This window comes from Coregonus clupeaformis, unplaced genomic scaffold, assembly GCF_020615455.1.
Source record: "Coregonus clupeaformis isolate EN_2021a unplaced genomic scaffold, ASM2061545v1 scaf0163, whole genome shotgun sequence".
NCBI lineage: Eukaryota > Metazoa > Chordata > Actinopteri > Salmoniformes > Salmonidae > Coregonus > Coregonus clupeaformis.
Genome location: NW_025533618.1, coordinates 120,832 through 147,636, shown reverse-complemented (window position 1 = coordinate 147,636; position 26,805 = coordinate 120,832). Strand labels below are relative to the sequence as shown.

The 26,805-nt window shown below is 44.0% G+C and overlaps 1 protein-coding gene across 1 annotated transcript in view; it reads right to left on the bottom strand.

Annotated features, from left to right (window-relative positions):
* The window catches only part of LOC121542744 (collagen alpha-1(XIV) chain-like), a 181,356-nt gene that overhangs the window by 98,014 nt on the left and 56,537 nt on the right, over window positions 1–26,805 (bottom strand). Inside the window, exons 8-19 of the mRNA XM_045213864.1 lie at window positions 24,895–25,024; window positions 24,282–24,427; window positions 22,542–22,671; window positions 22,182–22,321; window positions 21,796–21,922; window positions 20,298–20,437; window positions 18,113–18,245; window positions 17,555–17,590; window positions 15,886–16,028; window positions 10,437–10,569; window positions 5,484–5,606; window positions 4,123–4,272 (exon numbers count right to left, since the gene is read on the bottom strand). Coding sequence (XP_045069799.1) covers window positions 4,123–4,272; window positions 5,484–5,606; window positions 10,437–10,569; window positions 15,886–16,028; window positions 17,555–17,590; window positions 18,113–18,245; window positions 20,298–20,437; window positions 21,796–21,922; window positions 22,182–22,321; window positions 22,542–22,671; window positions 24,282–24,427; window positions 24,895–25,024 — 1,531 coding nt within the window. The remainder of the gene's footprint in view (window positions 1–4,122; window positions 4,273–5,483; window positions 5,607–10,436; window positions 10,570–15,885; window positions 16,029–17,554; window positions 17,591–18,112; window positions 18,246–20,297; window positions 20,438–21,795; window positions 21,923–22,181; window positions 22,322–22,541; window positions 22,672–24,281; window positions 24,428–24,894; window positions 25,025–26,805) is intronic.

Sequence of the window (26,805 nt, the reverse complement as noted above, 5' to 3'; positions counted from 1 at the left end):
AGGTAGAGAGAGAGAGAGAGAGAGAGAGAGAGAGAGAGAGAGAGAGAGAGAGAGAGAGAGAGAGATAGGGGGACAGAGAGAGAGAGAGAGATTTGATCAACAAAATCACAAGGACAGAAGAACATCACCATCACCATTACCCTCACATAATCATATCAAATCACATCACAATCACATCACAATCACATCAAATCACATCACAATCATGATCCCACCACATCACTACCTACAGTAACATCATGAAGGAACTGAACCCAACACTTGACAGAGAATTGCTATCTGTCAACCTAGCTAATCACATTGACAGATAAAGAGCAGGAAGCTGGTATTATTGATAACGTGTCATAATGAAGCACAATCAATCCAGCTGTGTAGGCACGTGTGTCTTTAAGGAATTCATTTAATCCACTCAGCTAATCAACTCATTCTGATTTATGGGAAGAATCAATATGAACACATAACATTTGTCCAACTTCTGAGTCCTATCCAATTCTCATTTGTTATCAAAGGAAAGAAAGGCTATTCATCTTAGTGATTAAATAGTATATGACGTTTTGATAGAGAGCAATAAAGTTAAAATCTATTCCCCCAATCTTTATGAAAGCTGTTAGGAACCGTAAACAATAGACAGACTGAAACAGTCCCTCGTAACTTCTCTATTCCCCACAACAACAAACTAATATTTGAAATGATAATTCATGATTTCATTTTAGAGGAGCAATGCAATCACAGAAGTTGTTTCCATCTGATTTACACAAATTACACAGTAGACGTTGCTTTCTCCAAACAACATGAATCATATAGTTAATAATCTGATCAAGTAGAATATAGATTTCTAGAGTAGAACGACAGCATGTAACTCTATAAAATCAAAGAGCTATGACACAGCTGTCAGATTAGGACACATCCCGTACACATCGGATTCACATTCTACAACTACTATATCTATACAGATTGTTTACCTCTTCCAAAAGGGGAAAGTCATGAAAACACATGGCAGTTGGATTATCTTTCTTCCTTGTGAATAATGTATGTGACAGCCTTTGGATTTGTTCTAAATGGCACCCTATCCCCTATAGAGTACACTACTTTTGACCAGAGCCATATGGGTGCACTATATAGGGAATAAGGTGCTGTTTGGGATACAACCTTTAACTTCCTTATATAAGTCTGTATTAATGAGCCGTCTGTATGCATGGACAGACAGCCTCTCTGCCACACAGACCCATGGAAGAGAAGAGACAAAAAAAACTGGGTAAAATTGAGCTATTGTTGCATTTAATTATTTAAAGGTCCAATTAAAATGGATGAAAATGCATGAAATATTGATACAAATCTTTTGTGGTGAATATGCAGATATAATTATAAATCAAGCGTGAGGAGATGAACTACTGCACAGTATGTTTGGAGTGAAAGAGAGACTGCAACGCATCATAAAAGTCATTTGTGTCACGAGCTAAAGTTCCTCTCTCTATAATGGAATAGCTGCCTTGTGCACTATGTCACAGCAGGGGGGGTCCACTCAGAGCCACATAGAGATGTGCTGCATACATTTAATGCTCAGTATATATCAATTCATTCATTATTAATTCATTTTTCCATTTATTCATTCATTCATTGTACATGTATACAAATTGAAGACATATTGCTCTGGGTCCACCTTCCCATTATGGAGTGGCTAATGGATTTGCAGTATGTCCTGGTTCTGCCAGTTGAGAAGAGATATTATCTCCACATCCACATTATTGTGTATGGGTGGTCCTCTGTAGCTCAGTTGGTAGAGCACGGCGCTTGTAACGCCAAGGTAGTGGGTTCGATCCCCGGGACCACCCATACACAAAAAAAATAATAAAATGTATGCACGCATGACTGTAAGTCGCTTTGGATAAAAGCGTCTGCTAAATGGCTTATTATTATTATTATTATTATCTCAACCCTGTGTGTCTGCTGTCTCTGGGACATCTCGTCTGACTGAGCTCAGATGAAAACACTGCTCTACTCAGGTAGTCACACAACAGGATTCGTGATGTGACGCTCTGACGACAGCCAGAAGGACTTTATGAAAAAGACAATCTATTTTACTTTTGATGAGAAAAGCTCAAAAGCATGTATTACATTACGATGCACCTGCTGATATCACATTTATATGCAAAGGGATATTTCCCTGACTGTCTGTCTGAATGTTTGATATTCTCAGCTGTCTGTCAGGGTGGTGAAATCCTCTTCAACAAACAAAGAGAATCTGATGTTATCAGCAATAATGTAATGCAAACATAATACAAAGCTATGTATTAATCTACTAAAGCTTATTCTCCAGTGGTGTTGCATTATGGTGATGAATAACATGTATTTTTACAAACTGATTCAGAGGAGCAGACATACACTATATATACAAAGGTATGTGGACGCCCCTTTCAAATTAGTGGATTCGGCAATTTCAGCCACACCCGTTGCTGACGGGTGTACACAGCCATGCAATCTCCATAGACAAACATTGGCAGTAGAATGGCCCGTACTGAAGAACTCAGTGACTTTCAACGTGGCACCGTCATAGGATGCCACCTTTCCAACAAGTCAGTTAGTAAAATTTCTGCCCTGCTAGAGCTGCCCCGGTCAACTGTAAGTGCTGTTATTGTGAAGTGGAAACGTCTAGGAGCAACGAGGCTCAGCCGCAAAGTGGTTGGCCACTCAAGCTCACAGAACGGGACCGCTGAGTGCTGAAGCACGTAGCGCGTAAAATGTGTCTGTCCTCAGTTGCAACCCTCACTACCGAGTTCCAAACTGCCTCTGGAAGCAACGTCAGCACAAGAACTGTTCGTCGGGAGCTTCATGAAATGGGTTTCCATGGCAGCCGCACACAAGCCTAAGATCACCATGCGCAATGCCACGCGTCGGCTGGAGTGGTGTAAAGCTCAGCGCCATTGGACTCTGGAGCAGTGGAAACGTGTTCTCTGGAGTGATGAATCACGCTTCACCATCTGGCAGTCCGACGGACAAATCTGTGTTTAAGATTTCCCTTTTCTGGAACTAAGGGGCCTAGCCCGAACCATGAAAAACAGCCCCAGACCAGGATGCCAGGAGAACGCTACCTGTCCCAATGCATAGTGCCAACATTAAAGTTTGGTGGTGGAGGAATAATGGTCTGGGGCTGGTTTTCATGGTTCGTGCTAGGCCCCTTAGTTCCAGTGAAGGGAAATCTTAACGCTACAGCATACAATGACATTCTAGACGATTCTGTGCTTCCAACTTTGTGGCAACAGTTTGGGGAAGGCCCTTTCCTGTTTCAGCATGACAATGTCCCCGTGCACAAAGCGAGGTCCATATAGAAACAGTTTGTCGAGATCGGTATGGAAGATCTTGACTGGCCTACACAGAGCCCTGACCTCAACCCCATCGAACACCTTTGGGATGAATTGGAACGCCGACTGCGAGCCAGGCCTAATCGCCCAACATCAGTGCCCGACCTCACTAATGCTCTTGTGGCTGAATGGAAGCAAGTCCCCGCAGCAATGTTCCAACATCTAGTGGAAAGCCTTTCCAGAAGAGTGGAGGCTGTTATAGCAGCAAATGGGGGGACCAACTCCATATTAATGCCCATGATTTTGGAATGAGATGTTCGACGAGCAGGATGTCCACATACTACTTCACTTTGACAACAAACATTTAACATCTCATCCAAAGTGGCTGCTTGGTATTGGCAGTTGAAAGGAAGGGGGAAGTATCATATTCAACACTTGACCCTAACATTCTCTTTGTTGTGGTCGTGACTTGAAACTGCAACAGGAGTCTACCTAAACTACCTTAACATCATTCACCATCCCTTACAAGGTATTGGTGGTGTGTGTGTGTGTGTGTGTGTGTGTGTGTGTGTGTGTGTGTGTGTGTGTGTGTGTGTGTGTGTGTGTGTGTGTGTGTGTGTGTGTGAGGGGTTCGCTGGATCCTGTGGTGTAGGAGGTGATGACACACACACACACACACACACACACCCACACACACACACAGGGTCAACAACACACACACACACACACACACACACACACACACAAGGTCAACAACACACACACACACACAAACACATGCATTCACCCACACAACCTGACCAAGAGAGGCAATATATGTTACATGTTTTGGCAGTGCCCTGGAGTGGTTGGCTGGATCCCGTGGTGTAGGAAGCGATGACCTTCACACTGTACTCAGTGTCACTCCGCAGGTTCAGGATCAGCATGGTGTTGACGTCGTCTCCCACAAAGGTCTCCAGAGCTGACCCCGGCACTGTAGGAAACACACAGACTGGCTCAGCAACACACATAGAGATACACACACGTATGATATGTGTGTCATCAACAATTTCAACCAAATGTATTTGAGGACAGTCTGGCCAATGAGGAGGAAGGGAGGCGCTGGCACAGAGAAGAGAAGGAGGATGGAACATTCTGGCACGTCTACCACCGCGCTCCCCGTCTCCGGTGCTCCGGGTCACCAGTTCACTCATCGTTACGCGCACCTGCGCTTAATTATGGGACTCACCTGGACTCCATCGCGTCATTGATTACCTCCCCTATATCTGTCACTCCCTCAGGTTCATTCCCCAGTCAGCACTGATGTTTGTTGTGTTTCTCATGTCCAGACGCTGTTCTGTGTTTATTTATTTATTCAACCCTGTACCTCGTCTCCCAGCGTCTGCGTTAGACATTTCCTGTAGCGAGAGTAATCACCTATCCAGTAACAGAACAGACAGAGGGTAGAGCCCCATGTTCCTCTTGTTGTAGAAGGCATTCAATCTAGGTGGAGGACCCATTTCTCTGGACCACAGGGCAATTTACAGAGCTTCTAATAGAAAGCAGAGGCTCACACAGTCACAAGGATGACACCCAAATGGCAACCTATTTCCTATGTAGTGCACTATGGATCCTGGTCAAAAGTAGTGCACTATATAGGGAATAGGGTGCCTTTTCGGACACTGCAGCCACAGACTCTTTCTTCTTTCTGTTCTCATGTAGTTTTCTTCCTGTAGAAAACAGAGCTGAGGGATATTTCCCCACACTTTGTGTTACACCCACATCAAGCCTTCTGTTTACCATGGAAAAGACTGAGACAACTGACTAAATAATGGTGTTTAAAAGACTGTCTGAGACGGCAGACAGAATAATGGTGATTAAAAGACTGTCTGAGACGGTAGACAAAATAATGGTGTTTAAAAGACTGTCTGAGATGGATTATTATAACATTATATAGCATTATTATAGCATTGTAACATGGGTGTATTGTAACATGTGTATTGTAATGTGTATATTGTAACATGGGTGTATTGTACTATGTGTGCATTGTAACATGTGTGTATTGTAACATGTGTATTATAACATGTGTATTGTAACATGTGTGTATTTTGACATATGTATATTGTAACATGTGTGTATTGTAACATGTATATTGTACCATGTGTGTATTGTGACATGTGTGTATTGTAACAGGTGTGTACGTACCAGTGGTGGGTTGGTAGACTACCCTGAAGCCCATGGTGGGAGAAGGAGGCGTGTCCCAGGTGATGCGGAAGCGGCTGAACCACTCCTCAGACACCCTCAGGTTGCTAGGTGCTGAGAGGGGCACTGACAAAACAAGAGTAGTTGAGAAACTGGCACTTATACACTGTGGTTTATGGTACACCGGTAACGATGCAGTTCAAAAAGATTGGTAGAGAAACTGTCACTTATACACTGTGGTTTACGGTAAACTGGTGAAGATGCAGTTCAAAAAGATTGGTAGAGAAACTGTCACTTATACACTGTGGTTTACGGTAAACTGGTGAAGCTGCAGTTCAAAAAGATTGGTAGAGAAACTGTCGCTTATACACTGTGGTTCACTGTAAACTGTTAGGCTGCAGTCAGTTCTTATGGTAATAGACAATATACAAACCACAGATTCCATCCATCCAAAACATTTAGAGTTATTAAAGTCATATGTATGTGTGATTTATGAACTATTGGGTTTTACAAGGTTTGGGGTTTCATTTGGAATACAAGCTGGCCAAAGCCAAAGGGACTACTCTGCTCTCCACTTTAAAAACATATTTGAGTTATATTCACTTTGGCATTTTAATTTTAATTGTAAAGAGGAGACAATCCTAGACCGCACTACTTTTGGCCTGAGCCTTATGATCCCTGCAGCGGTACTCAAGTACTACTTGAGAAGGTCCGGTCACACAGATTTCCTAGCTGCCAAAGGTCCGGATGGATATTGTCATTTATCAGCGTAGTAACAAACCCCAACCTCGCATCCCATGCAACCCTAAACAGCTCAAACTGTTCACACCCTTCTTGTTGGCGGAGAGAAAAAATTTGATTTCCTGCAATTCTACACATTATGCCACGGAGCGAAGGAAAAATGTACCCGTTTTAAAGCTAATTCCCTGCTATTCTACACATTTTCCATGTCTTATGTGTGTTCATATGATACCAGGAGTCGAAACCCAGACCAATATTTTATTTATAAATTTTTAGTTGGGACCCGTATTGGCCCAGTTCTGGGTCCGGATCTGGCCCGCGGTCCGTATTGACCCAGTTCTGGGTCCGGATCCGGCCTGCGGTCCATATTGACCCAGTTCTGGGTCCGGATCCGGCCCGCGGTCTGTATTGACCCAGTTCTGGGGCCGGATCCGGCCCGCGGTCCGTATTGACCCAGTTCTGGGGCCGGATCCGGCCCGCGGTCCGTATTGACCCAGTTCTGGGTCCGGATCCGGCCCGTGGTCCGTATTGACCCAGTTCTGGGTCCGGATCCGGCCCGCGGTCCACCTGTTGAGTATGACTGATGTAGCGAATAGGATGCCATGGAAGCTTCGTCAACTATTGGTAGAGTGTTTCATAACTCAGCCAATGATGTTGAGCTGAGTGTACATAATCAATTACAGCATGAGGAAGTGTTTTAGTGGCTCATTACTGAGAGCAGAATGGCTGTATGATTATGAATGGCCTTTCATTAAGCTTATTAATGGACATGATCAATAACTGTCATCTGTCCATTTACACCGACCTCAGAGTGTGACGACAGGGAACCGACACACAGGGAACATTTGCCACCTGCTGTAACTAGTCTAACAGAGGTGTTTCAGTGAACCTACTGTGATTGGTATCTAGATGGATAACCCTCCTCAAGAAAATGCCTACGACTTAATTTTTATTGTATTGATTTTATTATAAAGTCTTCAGGATGCCCCGCCCACATGGAGTCATGCATCGTTAGGACATCTACTTTGTGCATGACACAAGTCATTTTTCCAATCCTGTCTCAGCGCTCTACGGACAATTCCTTCGACCTCTGACATGCACTGTCAACTGTGGGACCTTATATAGACAGGTGTGTGCCTTTCCAAATCATGTCCAATCAATTGAATTTACCACAGGTGGGCTCTAATCAAGTTGTAGAAACATCTCAAGGATGATCAATGGAAACAGGATGCACCTGAGCTCAATTTCGAGTCTCATAGCAAAGGGTCTGAATACTTATGTAAATAAGGTATTTCTGTTTTTTATTTGTAATAAATTTGCAACATTAAATTTTTTTTTTTTTCGCATTGTCATTATGGGGTATTGTGTGTAGATTGATGAGGACATTTTTTTTATTTCATCCATTTTAAAATAAGGCTGTAACGTAACAAAATGTGGAAAAAGTGAAGGGGTCTGAATACAGAATACCTCTAGACATAGCTGACTAGAGCTCTCTATATAGATACAGGTGACTAGAGCTCTCTATATAGATACAGGTGACTAGAGCTCTATATATATATACAGGTGACTAGAGCTCTATATAGACACAGGTGACTAGAGCTCTATATATAGACACAGGTGACTACAGCTTTATATAGACACAGGTGACTAGAGCTCTATATATAGATACAGGTGACTAGAAATCTATATAGATACAGGTGACTAGAGCTCTATATAGATACAGGTGACTACAGCTTTATATAGACACAGGTGACTACAGCTCTATATATAGACACAGGTGACTACAGCTTTATATAGACACAGGTGACTAGAGCTCTATATATAGATACAGGTGACTAGAAATCTATATAGATACAGGTGACTAGAGCTCTATATAGATACAGGTGACTACAGCTTTATATAGACACAGGTGACTAGAGCTCTATATATAGACACAGGTGACTACAGCTCTATATAGACACAGGTGACTAGATCTCTATATAGATACAGGTGACTACAGCTTTATATAGACACAGGTGACCAGGGCTCTATATATAGACACAGGTCACTACAGCTCTATATATAGATACAGGTGACTAGAGCTCTATATATAGATACAGGTGACTACAGCTCTATATATAGACACAGGTCACTAGAGCTCTATATAGATACAGGTGACTACAGCTCTATATATAGACACAGGTCACTACAGCTCTATATATAGATACAGGTGACTAGAGCTCTATATAGATACAGGTGACTACAGCTCTATATATAGACACAGGTCACTACAGCTCTATATATAGATACAGGTGACTAGAGCTCTATATATAGACACAGGTGACTAGAGCTCTATATATAGATACAGGTGACTACAGCTCTCTATATAGACACAGGTGACTAGAGCTCTATATATAGATACAGGTGACTACAGCTTTATATAGACACAGGTGACTAGAGCTCTATATATAGATACAGGTGACTAGAGCTCTATATATAGATACAGGTGACTAGAGCTCTATATATATATACAGGTGACTAGAGCTCTCTATATAGATACAGGTGACTAGAGCTCTCTATATAGACACAGGTGACTAGAGCTCTATATAGATACAGGTGACTACAGCTCTATATATAGACACAGGTCACTACAGCTCTATATATAGATACAGGTGACTAGAGCTCTATATAGATACAGGTGACTACAGCTCTATATATAGACACAGGTCACTACAGCTCTATATATATATACAGGTGACTAGAGCTCTATATATAGACACAGGTCACTACAGCTCTATATATAGATACAGGTGACTAGAGCTCTCTATATAGATACAGGTGACTACAGCTCTATATATAGATACAGGTGACTACAGCTCTATATATAGACACAGGTGACTAGAGGCTCTATATATAGACACAGGTCACTACAGCTCTATATATAGACACAGGTGACTAGAGCTCTATATATATATACAGGTGACTAGAGCTCTCTATATAGATACAGGTGACTAGAGCTCTCTATATAGATACAGGTGACTAGAGCTCTATATATAGACACAGGTCACTACAGCTCTATATATAGATACAGGTGACTAGAGCTCTCTATATAGATACAGGTGACTACAGCTCTATATATAGATACAGGTGACTACAGCTCTATATATAGATACAGGTGACTAGAGCTCTCTATATAGATACAGGTGACTACAGCTCTATATATAGATACAGGTGACTACAGCTCTATATATAGATACAGGTGACTAGAGCTCTATATATATATACAGGTGACTAGAGCTCTCTATATAGATACAGGTGACTAGAGCTCTCTATATAGACACAGGTGACTAGAGCTCTATATAGATACAGGTGACTACAGCTCTATATATAGACACAGGTCACTACAGCTCTATATATAGATACAGGTGACTAGAGCTCTATATAGATACAGGTGACTACAGCTCTATATATAGACACAGGTCACTACAGCTCTATATATATATACAGGTGACTAGAGCTCTATATATAGACACAGGTCACTACAGCTCTATATATAGATACAGGTGACTAGAGCTCTCTATATAGATACAGGTGACTACAGCTCTATATATAGATACAGGTGACTACAGCTCTATATATAGACACAGGTGACTAGAGCTCTATATATAGACACAGGTCACTACAGCTCTATATATAGACACAGGTGACTAGAGCTCTATATATATATACAGGTGACTAGAGCTCTCTATATAGATACAGGTGACTAGAGCTCTCTATATAGATACAGGTGACTAGAGCTCTATATATAGACACAGGTCACTACAGCTCTATATATAGATACAGGTGACTACAGCTCTATATATAGATACAGGTGACTACAGCTCTATATATAGACACAGGTGACTAGAGCTCTATATATAGACACAGGTCACTACAGCTCTATATATAGATACAGGTGACTAGAGCTCTATATATAGATACAGGTGACTACAGCTTTATATAGATACAGGTGACTAGAGCTCTATATAGATACAGGTGACTGGAGCTCTATACAGAGCTTTAATTGCATGATAACATTTACCATACACCCCAGCATTTCTAAGCAATGCTAACACAGTCGTATGGCACACAATGGAGCCAGGTCTAAACCCCAGTCGTTCCACTAGCTATAAGAACAGCTTCCCACTGACCTTATGGACACTGCATAGAACCATCTACAAGAAAGGCTGTACTCACATGTTCTGCCCACAGAAGACACACTGATGCCGTCCTGTCCGTCTGTGTAGACTGGGGTGACGGTCACCTTGTGCTCTGTGTCAGACAGCAAAGGCTGGAGAAGGACTGTGGTCTGCTGCCCAGGCACCAGGACCTACAGGGTAGATGGGGTAGAGATTATACATAGTGTTACACAGTGTGTGTGTGTGTGCGTGTGCGCGTGCGTGCGTGAGCATAAGCGTTTCTCCTCAGAAATATATCTGACCTCCACAGTAGGAAGAACTCATAGTACAGTAGTACTCTGACCTGGTTAGTACCAATAGGAAGAACTCATACTACAGTAGTACTCTGACCTGGTTAGTACCAATAGGAAGAACTCATACTACAGTACTACTCTGACCTGGTTAGTACCAATAGGAAGAACTCATACAACAGTAGTACTCTGACCTGGTTAGTACCAATAGGAAGAACTCATACTACAGTAGTACTCTGACCTGGTTAGTACCAATAGGAAGAACTCATACTACAGTAGTACTCTGACCTGGTTAGTACCACTAGGAAGAACTCATACAACAGTAGTACTCTGACCTGGTTAGTACCACTAGGAAGAACTCATACTACAGCATAAGCGTTTCTCCTCAGAAATATATCTGACCTCCACAGTGTCTTATTCCACTGCTACTGACACATCATCAATCAAACATATCTAACGCCTCATCTAGCCTGCTGATTGGCCAGTTCCCACAGAGGCCAATGGCTGAAGGGACACTTGTGTTTGGGTGTGAGGCTGATACGTGGTTTGACCAAAACTGGCCTCAATGACAGTACAGTTACACCTTATACGTTGGTGGTGACAAGAAGGACTAACATCTAAGGAAAATCCCAAATGGCACCTTATTCCCTATTTAGTGCACTACTTTTGACCAGGGTCCATATTGTTTCTGTTCCTAAAGTAGTGCACTATATAGGGAATAGGGTGCTATTTGAGACACAGGCAAAGTTAGCCTGATATTACCTCTCTGCATAATCATAAACAGATTAGTTGGATCACGCTGTTCTGGTCGCCCATTAGACTCTTAGACCATAGCTAAAAATATGATATACAAATAAGTTCCCAAAGGATGTTCCTAAAAATAGTTTGAAATGGTAAAAAGTTCCCTCAGAAGGTACACTAAGTAAAATGTATTCAATTTTATTATCATTACTTGGAATTAGATTTCGTATGACAGCCTCACTGCATAAACTATTTAGAAGTCCTCTATGATCCATCCTCCCTGGTTGACTGGGCTTTTAAGATGCGAGGCAATGAGGACATCCCTCCCTACCCCATCCTGTGAAGTGTCAAGCCCCAGACCCTGGAAATGGACTGTCCACCAGGCATGTGGTGCTTAAATCAGAACTGCCAAGTAGTTGGTCGAGCCCAAAGTGAACGCTCCCAAATGTCCTCTCTAAGAAGGCATATCCTCACATGCAGAGGAGTGAGAGGTTAAATCCACAACCCCTTCCCGATCCTCCATCCCATCCCCTGTCAGACCCCACACCAGAGGTGGACTGTCCTGACTCCTGCCACAACAACTCTGATCAGCGGAGCTGTCCAATAGACATGTGGTGCTGAATCAGACCTGCCAGGTGGAGTTAGCTTGGCTCAGCCCAAACTGAACGATCTGAAAAGTCCCAACCGTTCTCTCTAAGGAGCATGTCCTCACAAGTCTCTACTCCAGGCAGATTTTTTTACATGTATTTTTCTCTATGGATGTGTCCCAATTGGCACCCTATTCCCTATATAGTGCACTACTTTGGACCAGAACCCTATGGGCCCTATATAGGGAATAGGGTGCCATATGGGACTCAACCAGTGTGTTCCATTCGTTCCTCAGTGACCTAAATGCTTGTTGAAAAGATAATGGAATGTCTTCCACGTTGCTCCATCCCCTCTATCTTACCCAGCGCAGCAGGAGCCAGGTGGAAATTAAAATACAAGTGAAGGAGAAGGAATAGTAGGAGGGTTTAAGCGCTGAATCGCTGTAGAGGCACTTGGCCCCAAGGGCTCTGTGGAGTTTGGGGCAGAGAGGTGGAAGGGGCCCAAACGAATCATTTTTCTCATTGTACAGATGACTCAACACACTTCAGACACCGTGATTATATTGAACACACTGGAGAATAGAATGGTGTGATTCTATTGAACACACTGGAGAATAGAATGGTGTGATTATATTGAACACAGTGGAGAATAAAATGGTGTGATTCTATTGAACATGCTGGAGAATAGAATGGTGTAATTATATTGAACACACTGGAGAATAGAATGGTGTGAATCTATTGAACACACTGGAGAATAGAATGGTGTGATTATATTGAACACAGTGGAGAATAAATTGGTGTGATTCTATTGAACATGCTGGAGTATAAATTGGTGTGATTCTATTGAATTTGAGCTGGGAGATCAAAAAAATAACTCCCGTCAGATGATAGGCTATCTTACATACCAGGTGAAGCATACTTTGGCGAAGCTACCTACATTTTACTCATTTAGCAGACACTCTTATCCAGAGCGACTAGGGTTACGTGCCTCGCTCAAGGGCACATCAGCAGATTTGTCGGCTCTGGGATTTGAACCAGTGACCTTTCTGTTATTGGCCCAACGCTCTTAACCGCTAGACTATCTGCCACCCTGTTCTCCACTGTCTCCACACATATGCTTCCCTATGTACCACTCCATCAACTTGACAAGTTTTTATCCGTCTACCACCCACTCACTGTCAATCCATTCTATCCATTGTCTACAAAGAAGGTTTTTGTGAAGGGCATATACATAACAGAGAAGGGTTAGGTCGTGTGTCAATGCTTTGTCTGAAGTACAGTCGAAACCAAGGCTTGACATTCCAAACGTATCTGTTATTGCTCAGCAACACAGGCCCTTATGATCAATAGGACAACTGAAAGGACAACAATGACTTCCACAAGTGTGTCCACCAGATTTCAAATTGGAGGTGTCTTTATGGCAAGTATGGCAGTACACTCTTAGAAAACAAGGTGCTATCTAGAACCTTAAAGGGTTCTTCAACTGTCCCTGTAGGTAGAACCCTTTTGTTTCCAGGTAGAACCCTTTTGGTTCCAGGTAGAACCATTTTGGTTCCAGGTAGGACCCGTTTGGTTCCAGGTAGAACCATTTTGGTTCCAGGTAGAATGCTTTTTTCTAAGAGTGTAGATAGATATTATGCATCCATGCAGTACCTCAAACTAATCAGTGGATCGACACGTGTCTCAATTTCTGTGATTTACAGGAATTAGTTCAGTGACTAAGCTACCATGATCATATAATCGAAGACTTTCATTAGGTTCCAGAGACCCCAAAGGAGCATGGGTAATCATTTATCTGGTTCCTTTCAAACAGCACTGTGACTGTGTCAGCCAGTTAATTCCACACTGATACACATTAGATTAGACACACTCAACAGTAATTATACGTTTACATCAGGATCTAATCCCTGGATGGGTACAGCTACAGAACTTGTCCTGTCATCAGGATCTAACTCCTGGATGGGTACAGCTACATAACTTGTCCTGTCATCAGGATCTAATCCCTGGATGGGTACAGCTACATAACTTGTCCTGTCATCAGGATCTAATCCCTGGATGGGTACAGCTACATAACTTGTCCTGTCATCAGGATCTAACCCCTGGATGGGTACAGCTACATAACTTGTCCTGTCATCAGGATCTAATCCCTGGATGGGTACAGCTACATAACTTGTCCTGTCATCAGGATCTAATCCCTGGATGGGTACAGCTACATAACTTGTCCTGTCATCAGGATCTAATCCCTGGATGGGTACAGCTACATAACTTGTCCTGTCATCAGGATCTAATCCCTGGATGAGTACAGCTACATAACTTGTCCTGTCATCAGGATCTAACCCCTGGATGGGTACAGCTACATAACTTGTCCTGTCATCAGGATCTAATCCCTGGATGGGTACAGCTACATAACTTGTCCTGTCATCAGGATCTAATCCCTGGATGGGTACAGCTACATAACTTGTCCTGTCATCAGGATCTAACCTCCCTGGGATGATTTTCACTCTATGGTGCCAAACCTCTGCGTACCATCAAAGGAAGATGCTTGGTTTCTGATCAGAGCTGAGTTACACGGAGTGATCTACCTACAACACCCCCATAGGAAAATGACATCTGAACTTCCCCTCTGTGGCACTTGCCACACCACGTACAGTCTATGTCTGCCCATCTTTGGCCATATTCCCAAAGGGGTGGGAAACCATCCGGACATTAAGACTCCTGGTAACTCTGTGAGTTCTCTCTATACTCACTGACAACCTAGCGCACAACCAACAACACAGCTGCTAAGGTGCTGGACGGTGTGAGACTACCAACAACACAGCTTCTAAGGTGCAGGACGGTGTGAGACTACCAACAACACGGCTGCTAAGGTGCAGGACGGTGTGAGACTACCAACAACACGGCTGCTAAGGTGCAGGACGGTGTGAGACTACCAACAACACGGCTGCTAAGGTGCAGGACGGTGTGAGACTACCAACAACACAGCTGCTAAGGTGCAGGACGGTGTGAGACTACCAACAACACGGCTGCTAAGGTGCAGGACGGTGTGAGGCTACCAACAACACAGCTGCTAAGGTGCAGGACGGTGTGAGACTACCAACAACACGGCTGCTAAGGTGCAGGACGGTGTGAGACTACCAACAACACGGCTTCTAAGGTGCAGGACGGTGTGAGGCTACCAACAACACGGCTGCTAAGGTGCAGGACGGTGTGAGACTACCAACAACACGGCTTCTAAGGTGCAGGACGGTGTGAGACTACCAACAACACGGCTGCTAAGGTGCAGGACGGTGTGAGACTACCAACAACACGGCTGCTAAGGTGCAGGACGGTGTGAGACTACCAACAACACGGCTTCTAAGGTGCAGGACGGTGTGAGGCTACCAACAACACGGCTGCTAAGGTGCAGGACGGTGTGAGACTACCAACAACACAGCTTCTAAGGTGCAGGACGGTGTGAGGCTACCAACAACACGGCTGCTAAGGTGCAGGACGGTGTGAGACTACCAACAACACGGCTGCTAAGGTGCAGGACGGTGTGAGACTACCAACAACACGGCTGCTAAGGTGCAGGACGGTGTGAGACTACCAACAACACGGCTTCTAAGGTGCAGGCGGTGTGAGACTACCAACAACACGGCTGCTAAGGTGCAGGACGGTGTGAGACTACCAACACACGGCTGCTAAGGTGCAGGACGGTGTGAGACTACCAACAACACGGCTGCTAAGGTGCAGGACGGTGTGAGACTACCAACAACACGGCTGCTAAGGTGCAGGACGGTGTGAGACTACCAACAACACGGCTGCTAAGGTGCAGGACTCCAGAGTGACTCAGTACACCACAGATCATGATCACTGCAAGACGCTGCCTCTAAACGGGCTCCAAACTCACTGACTCCTCGTTGCGGTCTCCCGTGAGGCTGACGTAGGTGACTCTGTACTGGTCCACCTTAGGGTCCTCCAGTTGCCATGACACCTCCAGACTGTAGGTGGTCTCATACTGGACCTGTAGGCCTCTCACCGCCTGACGTGCCACTGGAGGGGGACAGATAACACAGAGATATTCATGTATAGACTTATTTAATCCGTTTGACCAGGTCAGTTAGTTGATAACAGCTAGGACAAGAGACCAGATATACAGAGTTGAGTTAACACAACATGAAATGACTCATCATCAACATATGCAATCAAAATCATGATATTCAGCATCATGCACTTTAACAACACATAGCAGTCAACAAACACATCTTTGTGAACCAGGATTAGTCTGTCATTTTATACCAGCGTGCTCAAGTAAGAAGTCATTCTAAAACCAAACCAAAGCAACCCCTGCCAAAGAGGCAACACTCTTAGGGCCAGGATGTTTTCCTGACCACATGACCTGACCAGGAATAACTCTGAGCCCTAGCTAGAAGATATAACCCAGGTACAAGAGACTAAATATCCACCAGGAATAACTCTGAGCCCTAGCTAGAAGATATAACCCAGGTACAAGAGACTAAATATCCACCAGGAATAACTCTGAGCCCTAGCTAGCAGATATAACCCAGGTACAAGAGACTAAATATCCACCAGGAATAACTCTGAGCCCTAGCTAGCAGATATAACCCAGGTACAAGAGACTAAATATCCACCAGGAATAACTCTGAGCTCTAGCTAGAAGATATAACCCAGGTACAAGAGACTAAATATCCACCAGGAATAACTCTGAGCCCTAGCTAGAAGATATAACCCAGGTACAAGAGACTAAATATCCACCAGGAATAACTCTGAGCCCTAGCTAGAAGATATAACCCAGGTACAAGAGACTAAATATCCACCAGGAATAACTCTGAGCCCTAGCTAGCAGATATAACCCAGGTACAAGAGACTAAATATCCACCAGGAATAACTCTGAGCCCTAGCTAGCAGATATAACCCAGGTACAAGAGACTAAATATCCACCAGGAATAACTCTGAGCCCTAGCTAGCAGATATAACCCAGGTACAAGAGACTAAATATCCACCAGGAATAACTCTGAGCCCTAGCTAGCAGATATAACCCAGGTACAAGAGACTAAATATCCACCAGGAATAACTCTGAGCCCTAGCTAGAAGATATAACCCAGGTACAAGAGACTAAATATCCACCAGGAATAACTCTGAGCCCTAGCTAGAAGATATAACCCAGGTACAAGAGACTAAATATCCACCAGGAATAACTCTGAGCCCTAGCTAGCAGATATAACCCAGGTACAAGAGACTAAATATCCACCAGGAATAACTCTGAGCCCTAGCTAGCAGATATAACCCAGGTACAAGAGACTAAATGACTCCAGACCTTTTTGCCTGAGAAATACGACACTAGTTTAAAAGTAGTAAATCTAAAACAAATACTTTTTTGATTGAATTTGGAAACTCCAGTTTGGTCCCATATGGACCTGAGAGCCGATGGTACCAGGACTATAATTGAGTCAGAGAGACTTGTGGGAGCAGAACGCTCGGTGACAACATGAAAAAGTGCCTTTTCCATTCGACCAATAAGAATAATTTAAACACCAGTCACAACATGCATTCATTACCTGGCGTTGTAGTGGCAACCGTTGTTGTCCTGGCAACTGGAAACAACAATGACACATGTAGTTAGACAAACAGAGAGAAAGACAATACTGGAACTGAATGAACTATTACAGTTTAGATTTGTCAACGTTGCATACCCAGTGTGGGTGCAGGCTGCAGCTCTAGTCAAAGCAGTGCCACATCTGATTCAACTAATTAAGTATTTATTGGACAAAGTGATTAGTTCAATACTTGAATCTGGTGTCTTACTGATTTGGCTGGAGTGAAAGCCTGGCCCTTTGCAGATAAGATAAGTTCTGATTTTTAAAGTCAAGGTTTAAACTGCAGAAACTAAACATGAGAGAATGGTTCTGCTGTATGCAGCATGGAGAATGGTTCTGCTGTATGCTGCATGGAGAATGGTTCTGCTGTATGCTGCATGGAGAATGGTTCTGCTGTATGCTGCATGGAGAATGGTTCTGCTGTATGCTGCATGGAGAATGGTTCTGCTGTATGCTGCATGGAGAATGGTTCTGCTGTATGCTGCATGGAGAATGAGTTGAGTTGTATTGTTCTCTTACGTGTTGTCTCCACCACTAACACTGCATCACTCTCTGATTGGTCTTTGAAGATGGCTTGGAGCATCACCTCATACTCCGTGTTAGGGCTCAGTCCACTGAGGAGGAAGGAGTCCACGTCACCACTTAGAACCATCTAGAATACAGAGAGAAAGAGAGAGCGAGAGCGAGAGAGAGAGAGAGAGAGAGAGAGAGAGAGAGAGAGAGAGAGTTAGTGAGAGAGAGAGAGAGAGAGAGAGAGAGAGAGAGACAGAGAGACAGAGAGACAGAGAGAGAGAGAGAGTTAGTGAGAGAGAGACAGAGACAGAGAGAGAGAGAGAGAGAGAGAGAGAGAGAGAGAGAGAGAGAGAGAGAGAGAGAGAGAGAGACAGAGAGAGAGACAGAGAGAGAGAGAGAGAGAGAGAGAGAGAGAGAGTTAGTGAAAGAGAGAGTTAGTGAGAGAGACAGAGAGAGAGAGAGAGAGAGAGTTAGTGAGAGAGAGAGAGAGAGAGAGAGAGAGAGAGAGCAGAGAGACAGAGAGAGAGAGAGAGTTAGTGAGAGAGAGACAGAGACGAGAGAGAGAGAGAGAGAGAGAGAGAGAGAGAGAGAGAGAGAGAGAGAGAGAGAGAGAGACAGAGAGAGAGACAGAGAGAGAGAGAGAGAGAGAGAGAGTTAGTGAAAGAGAGAGTTAGTGAGAGAGACAGAGAGAGAGAGAGAGAGAGAGTTAGTGAGAGAGAGAGAGTTAGTGAGAGAGAGAGAGAGAGAGAGAGAGAGAGAAGAGAGAGAGAGAAAGAAAGAAAGAAAGAAAGAGAGAAAGAAAGAGAGAAAGAAAGAGAGAGAAAGAGAGAGAAAGAAAGAGAAGAAAGAAAGAAAGAAAGAAAGAAAGAGAGAGAAAGAAAGAGAGAAAGAAAGAGAGAGAAAGAGAGAGAAAGAAAGAGAGAAAGAAAGAAAGAAAGAAAGAGATATGGCGAGAGAGAAATAAGAGAGAATAGAAAACAGAAAGGATAAAATAGACATGCTGATCTATGATCAATATAATTATCATACACTGCTCTCTCATGGATTAACTCAACTAGTCTGGGTTGTTGGGTTTTGTGGGAAAATCTCTCCTCTCCAGATCGACGGAGCGTTTTGGGTCTCAGTGGTGTAACATTCCACCACCCTACCTCAGAGTCACAGACTCACAGCTCTACAGTCACAGCATGCGGTCCAAATGGCACCCTATTCTCCATTTAGTGCACTACTTTTGACCAGGGCCCATAGGGCTCAGATCCAAAGTAGTGCACTTTACAGGGAATAGGGTGCCATTTGGGACACATTGTTATTTTCTGCAGCGGTGACTCCCAGGAAAACACACCGACCTGCAGTCCTGCTGTGCTATCTGTAAAGACCAGCTAGCTCCAGCAGTCAGTCCGGACCCAGGAAAAGGCCAGGCCCAGGTGATGCATGAGGGTGGTGAGTCAGTTCAGAGAGCATATTTCACTAGCCTGGGCCCATAACGGTTTGTGCTTTATTGCCAACTCCAATGGCTGCTGTCATAGGAGTTGGCAAAACAGCACAAACTGATCTGGGACCATGCTAATATTTCACCAGCTGGCTAGAGACTGGAGCGTGGTGTCATTCTGCACCTGATGTTGTCTTGTTAAGGACAGATGATCAACACTTTGGATCTGAGGCATGATCACAGTTATATCAGCCTCTAAAAACCCAGTCAATCAGGCACCCAATCAAGTCAAGTATCTAACTTGGCATATGGGTATTGGAGTTTGCACTTTTGGGACTATTCCATTGATTCTATTTTACCTGGCAAACTAAATCAACAGCAGGAAGAGTCTTAGGAAGCATTTGACAAATGTATTGATCCAGGTCTGATTTCCCTTTTGGGTTGTCCCAGTACTGACCTCCTTAGTGGGTTGTCCCAGTACTGACCTCCTTAGTGGGTTGTCCCAGTACTGACCTCCTTAGTGGGTTGTCCCAGTACTGACCTCCTTAGTGGGTTGTCCCAGTACTGACCTCCTTAGTGGGTTGTCCCAGTACTGACCTCCTTAGTGGGTTGTCCCAGTACTGACCTCCTTAGTGGGTTGTCCCAGTACTGACCTCCTTAGTGGGTTGTCCCAGTGCTGACCTCCTTAGTGGGTTGTCCCAGTACTGACCTCCTTAGTGGGTTGTCCCAGTACTGACCTCCTTAGTGGGTTGTCCCAGTACTGACCTCCTTAGTGTCCTCTCCATCATAAGAAGCCCAGGTCAGTTTGTAGAGGACGATGCCCGGAACAGAGTGACCCCAGCTGACCCGGAAGCTCTCTGTGGTGACCTCACTGGCCTGGAGGTCAACGGGGCCTGGCACAGGGTCTATTAGAGAGATCAAACAGCATCATCAGATCAGATAGAAGATGAGGTAAAACACACATCACTTCTGACTGGAAGAACTCATACAACAGTAGTACTCTGACCTGGTTAGTACCAATAGGAAGAACTCATACAACAGTAGTACTCTGACCTGGTTAGTACCAATAGGAAGAACTCATACAACAGTAGTACTCTGACCTGGTTAGTACCAATAGGAAGAACTCATAGTACAGTACTACTCTGACCTGGTTAGTACCAATAGGAAGAACTCATACTACAGTAGTACTCTGACCTGGTTAGTACCAATAGGAAGAACTCATACTACAGTAGTACTCTGACCTGGTTAGTACCAATAGGAAGAACTCATACAACAGTAGTACTCTGACCTGGTTAGTACCAATAGGAAGAACTCATACAACAGTAGTACTCTGACCTGGTTAGTACCAATAGGAAGAACTCATACAACAGTAGTACTCTGACCTGTTTAGTACCAATAGGAATAACTCATACAACAGTAGTACTCTGACCTGGTTAGTACCAATAGGAAGAACTCATACAACAGTAGTACTCTGACCTGGTTAGTACCAATAGGAAGAACTCATACTACAGTAGTACTCTGACCTGGTTAGTACCAATAGGAAGAACTCATACTACAGTAGTACTCTGACCTGGTTAGTACCAATAGGAAGAACTCATACTACAGTAGTACTCTGACCTGGTTAGTACCAATAGGAAGAACTCATACTACAGTACTACTCTGACCTGGTTAGTACCAATAGGAAGAACTCATACTACAGTAGTACTCTGACCTGGTTAGTACCAATAGGAAGAACTCATATAACAGTACTACTCTGACCTGGTTAGTACCAATAGGAAGAACTCATACAACAGTAGTACTCTGACCTGGTTAGTACCAATAGGAAGAACTCATACTACAGTAGTACTCTGACCTGGTTAGTACCAATAGGAAGAACTCATACTACAGTAGTACTCTGACCTGGTTAGTACCAATAGGAAGAACTCATACTACAGTAGTACTCTGACCTGGTTAGTACCAATAGGAAGAACTCATACTACAGTAGTACTCTGACCTGGTTAGTACCAATAGGAAGAACTCATACTACAGTAGTACTCTGACCTGGTTAGTACCAATAGGAAGAACTCATACTACAGTAGTACTCTGACCTGGTTAGTACCAATATGAATAACTCATACTACAGTAGTACTCTGACCTGGTTAGTACCAATAGGAAGAACTCATACTACAGTAGTACTCTGACCTGGTTAGTACCAATAAAATAGCTCCTAAAGTGCCAACCCTGCCATCTGGCACTACTCTGATAGACTCTGATTGGTTCTTACCGGTGGTGAACATGCCAGAGATGGCTTCTGATTGGCCCTCGTTGTAGATCCCAAAGATGGCCACCTCATACTCCATTACAGACGTCAGGTCATTTAGAGTCCAGGACGTGACTGGACCCACCTCCACCTAAGGGGAAACAGAGACACACAGTATTGAGAGAAGAGAGAGAGAGAGAGAGAGAGAGAGAGAGAGAGAGAGAGAGAGAGAGAGAGAGAGAGAGAGAGAGAGAGAGAGAGAGAAAGAGAGAAGGAGGAAGTCAGATGCAATATATGGATAACTCTAGATTAAATCCCCTAGTCTTGTTCTAGGTTAAATCCCCTAGTCTTGTTCTAAGTTAAATCCCCTAGTCTTGTTCTAAGTTAAATCCCCTAGTCTTGTCTCTCACCTCATTAGTCTGTCGCCCGCCAGTCTTGACGTACATAATGCGGTATCCTGTCACCTTCCTAGAGGCAGCTTCCCACGACAGTTTGGCTGAGTTGTGGTCCACCTCAGAGAACACAAGGTTCTTGGGAGGGCTCAGTGGCACTGCAGACACAAAGGGGTTAACTCAATACGTCACGTTGCAGAGATCAATCAATCAATCAAATGTATTTATAAAGCCCTTTTTCCATCAGCAGTTGTCACAATGTGCTATACAGCTACAAGAGATAGTTACAACTTCTGAAGACAGGAAGATATACAGTATATATCTCAACCTTTATCTGAATTGTTGAATATGTTACAGTAAGTTTGAGAGGACACTCACAGGTGGTCTCCTGGTTAGTCATAGGATCACTAGCCTCTTCTCCATACATGGCATAGACTGTCACAGTGTACTCTGTAGCAGGAGTCAAGGCCCCCAGCTCCAGATCAGTTACTGCGTCTGACACCTTCATCTGTTGGTTTAATGGGGAAAAACGTGGCACCAGTGAAGGTCCTGGTGACACAGTGGTGTGCGTTCCAAATGACACCCTATTCCTTATACAGTGCACTACTTTTGTAGTATTTGTATTTTCAAAATGTAGTGGACTTATATAGGGAATAGGGTGCCTTTTGGGACTCAACCCAAGAAGTACCATCTGGAAGCCTGATTAGTATGGAGAATAATTCAATATGAAACATGTAACTTCTTTCCACTGTCTGAAAAAAGCTTTATAGAATGTACAGTATTATTTCTGAGGCATCTTCTGGAATATTCCGGCCCGCGGCACCCCTTTTGAAGGCCCTCTGATAATATATATATTTTTTGTTACGTCAGTCACTGATAGTCAGTCAATTAGCCCATGTCAGCAAAACATTTGCTAAGTTAGTTTAGCAGACAGCTATCTAAACTTGCGATCATGGTCGAACTACCGACCAGGGGCCCCCATTGATTTTGTTAGTCAGTCTCACTCAGATATCATATTTAAAAATTCTCCCATTTCTCTCCAACCTATGGCAAAATGTAAAATAGCTAATTTTCCTCTCAGCCCCATGGCGAAATGAGTAGAATTGCATGAAATTAGTTATAAAATTGCTAAATCTTCTCTCCGTGTCACGACTTCCCGCCGAGGCTGCCTCCCCTCCTTGTTCGGGCAGGCTTCGGCGTTCGTCATCTCCGGCCTACTAGCCACTGCCGCTCCATTATTCATCATTCCATTTGTCTTGTCTTGTCAATCACACACACCTGGTTCATATCCCCTCATTAGTCTGTGTATAAGTGTTCCCTCTGCCCCCCTTGTCCTTGTGGGTGATTGTTTATTTGTGAGAGTAGTGTAGCTCGGCGGAGCTACTTGTACCTTGTATTGCCAGGGTAGATATTTCCCCTGTGCCTGTTATTGTTGGAGCTACCATTACCTTGTATTGCCAGGGTAGATATGTCCCCTGTGCCTGTTTCGTTTGTCGCTATCCAGCGCTATGTGTGTACGACGGAATAAACTCTGCATTCGGTGATTACCCTCCTGCGCCTGACTCCTTCTATCACACTCATCACACTCCGCCCCATGGCAAAATGAGTAGAATTGTATGAAATTAGTTATAAAATTGCTCAATCTTCTCTCCGCCCCATGTCAAAATGAGTAGAATTGTATGAAATTAGTTATAAAATTGCTAAATATTCTCTCTGCCCCATGGCAAAATGAGTAGAATTGCATGAAATTAGTTATAAAACTGCAAAATCTTCTCTCCGCCCCATGGCAAAATGAGTAGAATTGAAGCAAACTTTCTTTAAAACTGCAACATTTTCTCTAGATTATTACCTCTTATTGAGGTCTCTCCTGCCTCCATGACACCACCAGATCCAATAAACCTCTGATCACCAGTGTGCTGCTGGAGATTCTTTTCAGTTTAGCACCAGATCCACTGACACAAAGCCTACCACCCCGGTGATCCTGTGGTTTAGTAACTAGGGAGTATCCATGCTAGATTTCACCAGAGGAAAAGAGACACGGACCACCACCAGCCCCTCCAGGAAGAACCCTCCCCCAGACCAATCCCACCCAGGCTCGCGGCCCTCTGGCTGGGGTACCTCTTTCTCGTCGGAGGCCACGTCCTCGGTCAGGGGGGCGTAGAGGACCGTGTACCCCGAGACGCCCTGCACACCGCTCCACCGCGCCCGCATAGTGTTGTGGGTAACATCGTACAGCTCCAGGCCGTTCACCATGGGGAGAGCCACTGAGACACAGGAACGAACACACACAAACACACACAGACACACAGACACAGACAGACACAGACACACAGACACACAGACACAGACACACACAGACACAGACACACACAGACACACAGACACACAGACACACAGACACAGACACAGACACACACAGACACACAGACACAGACACACACAGACACACAGACACACAGACACAGACACACAGACACACAGACACACAGACAGACACACACAGACACACAGACACAGACACACACAGACACACAGACACACAGACACACAGACACAGACACACAGACACACAGACACACAGACACACAGACACACAGACACACACAGAGAGGTGGGTTAAACCTAGGTGAAAGAGTATGTTTACACCCATCCAACTTGGCACAGGAGCTGAGGAAAAAATAACAACTGTAGAAAATAGTCTTGCTGACAATGAGAAGGGAGGTGGACTCACATGTGGTCTCGCTGCCACGAAGTGCCTCGCTAGCTGAGCTGGTGTAGACAGCAAACACAGCTAACTGGTACTCTGTCAAGGAGTTGAGATTCTGCACAACCACAGAGTTCTCTGTGCCGTCCACCACAGACTGGGAGAGATACAGAGAGACTGGGTCAAAGAGATACACAGAGATACACAGAGACTGGGTCAGAGAGATACACAGAGACTGGGTCAGAGAGATACACATAGACTGGGCCAGAGAGATACACATAAATACAAAGAGACTGGGTCAGAGAGAAACACAGAAATACACAGAGACTGGGTCAGAGAGATACACAGAGACTGGGTCAGAGAGATACACAGAGACTGGGCCAGAGAGATACACATAAATACAAAGAGACTGGGTCAGAGAGAAACACAGAAATACACAGAGACTGGGTCAGAGAGATACACAGAGACTGGGTCAAAGAGATACACAGAGACTGGGTCAGAGAGATACACAGAGATACACAGAGACTGGGTCAGAGAGATACACAGAGACTGGGTCAGAGAGATACACAGAGACTGGGTCAGAGAGATACACAGAGATACACAGAGACTGGGTCAGAGAGATACACAGAGACTGGGTCAGAGAGATACACAGAGACTGGGCCAGAGAGATACACAGAGATACACAGAGACTAGGTCAGAGAGAAACACAGAAATACACAGAGACTGGGTCAGAGAGATACACAGAGACTGTGTCAGAGAGATACACAGAGATACACAGAGACTGGGCCAGAGAGATACACAGAGATACACAGAGACTGGGTCAGAGAAATACACAGAGACTGGGCCAGAGAGAAACACAGAAATACACAGAGACTGGGCCAGAGAGATACACATAGACTGGGTCAGAGAGATTAACAGGGATACACAGAGACTGGGTCAGAGAGATACACAGAGACTGGGCCAGAGAGAAACACATAAATACACAGAGACTGGGCCAGAGAGATACACATAGACTGGGTCAGAGAGATTAACAGAGATACACAGAGACTGGGTCAGAGAGATACACAGAGACTGGGCCAGAGAGATACACAGAGTCAATACATTCAATAAAGTAGTCCTGTACATCTGGAGTCAATACATCCAGTAAAGTAGTCCTGTACATCTGGAGTCAATACATCCAGTAAAGTAGTCCTGTACATCTGGAGTCAATACATCCAGTAAAGTAGTCCTGTACATCTGGAGTCAATACATCCAGTAAAGTAGTCCTGAACATCTGGAGTCAATACATCCAGTAAAGTAGTCCTGTACATCTGGAGTCAATACATCCAGTAAAGTAGTCCTGTACATCTGGAGTCAATACATCCAGTAAAGTAGTCCTGTACATATGGAGTCAATACATCCAGTAAAGTAGTCCTGAACATCTGGAGTCAATACATCCAGTAAAGTAGTCCTGTACATCTGGAGTCAATACATCCAGTAAAGTAGTCCTGTACATCTGGAGTCAATACATCCAGTAAAGTAGTCCTGTACATCTGGAGTCAATGCATCCAGTAAAGTAGTCCTGAACATCTGGAGTGAATACATCCAGTAAAGTAGTCCTGTACATCTGGAGTCAATACATCCAGTAAAGTAGTCCTGTACATCTGGAGTCAATGCATCCAGTAAAGTAGTCCTGAACATCTGGAGTCAATACATCCAGTAAAGTAGTCCTGTACATCTGGAGTCAATACATCCAGTAAAGTAGTCCTGTACATCTGGAGTCAATACATCCAGTAAAGTAGTCCTGTACATCTGGAGTCAATACATCCAGTAAAGTAGTCCTGAACATCTGGAGTCAATACATCCAATAAAGTAGTCCTGTACATCTGGAGTCAATACATCCAATAAAGTAGTCCTGTACATCTGGAGTCAATACATCCAGTAAAGTAGTCCTGTACA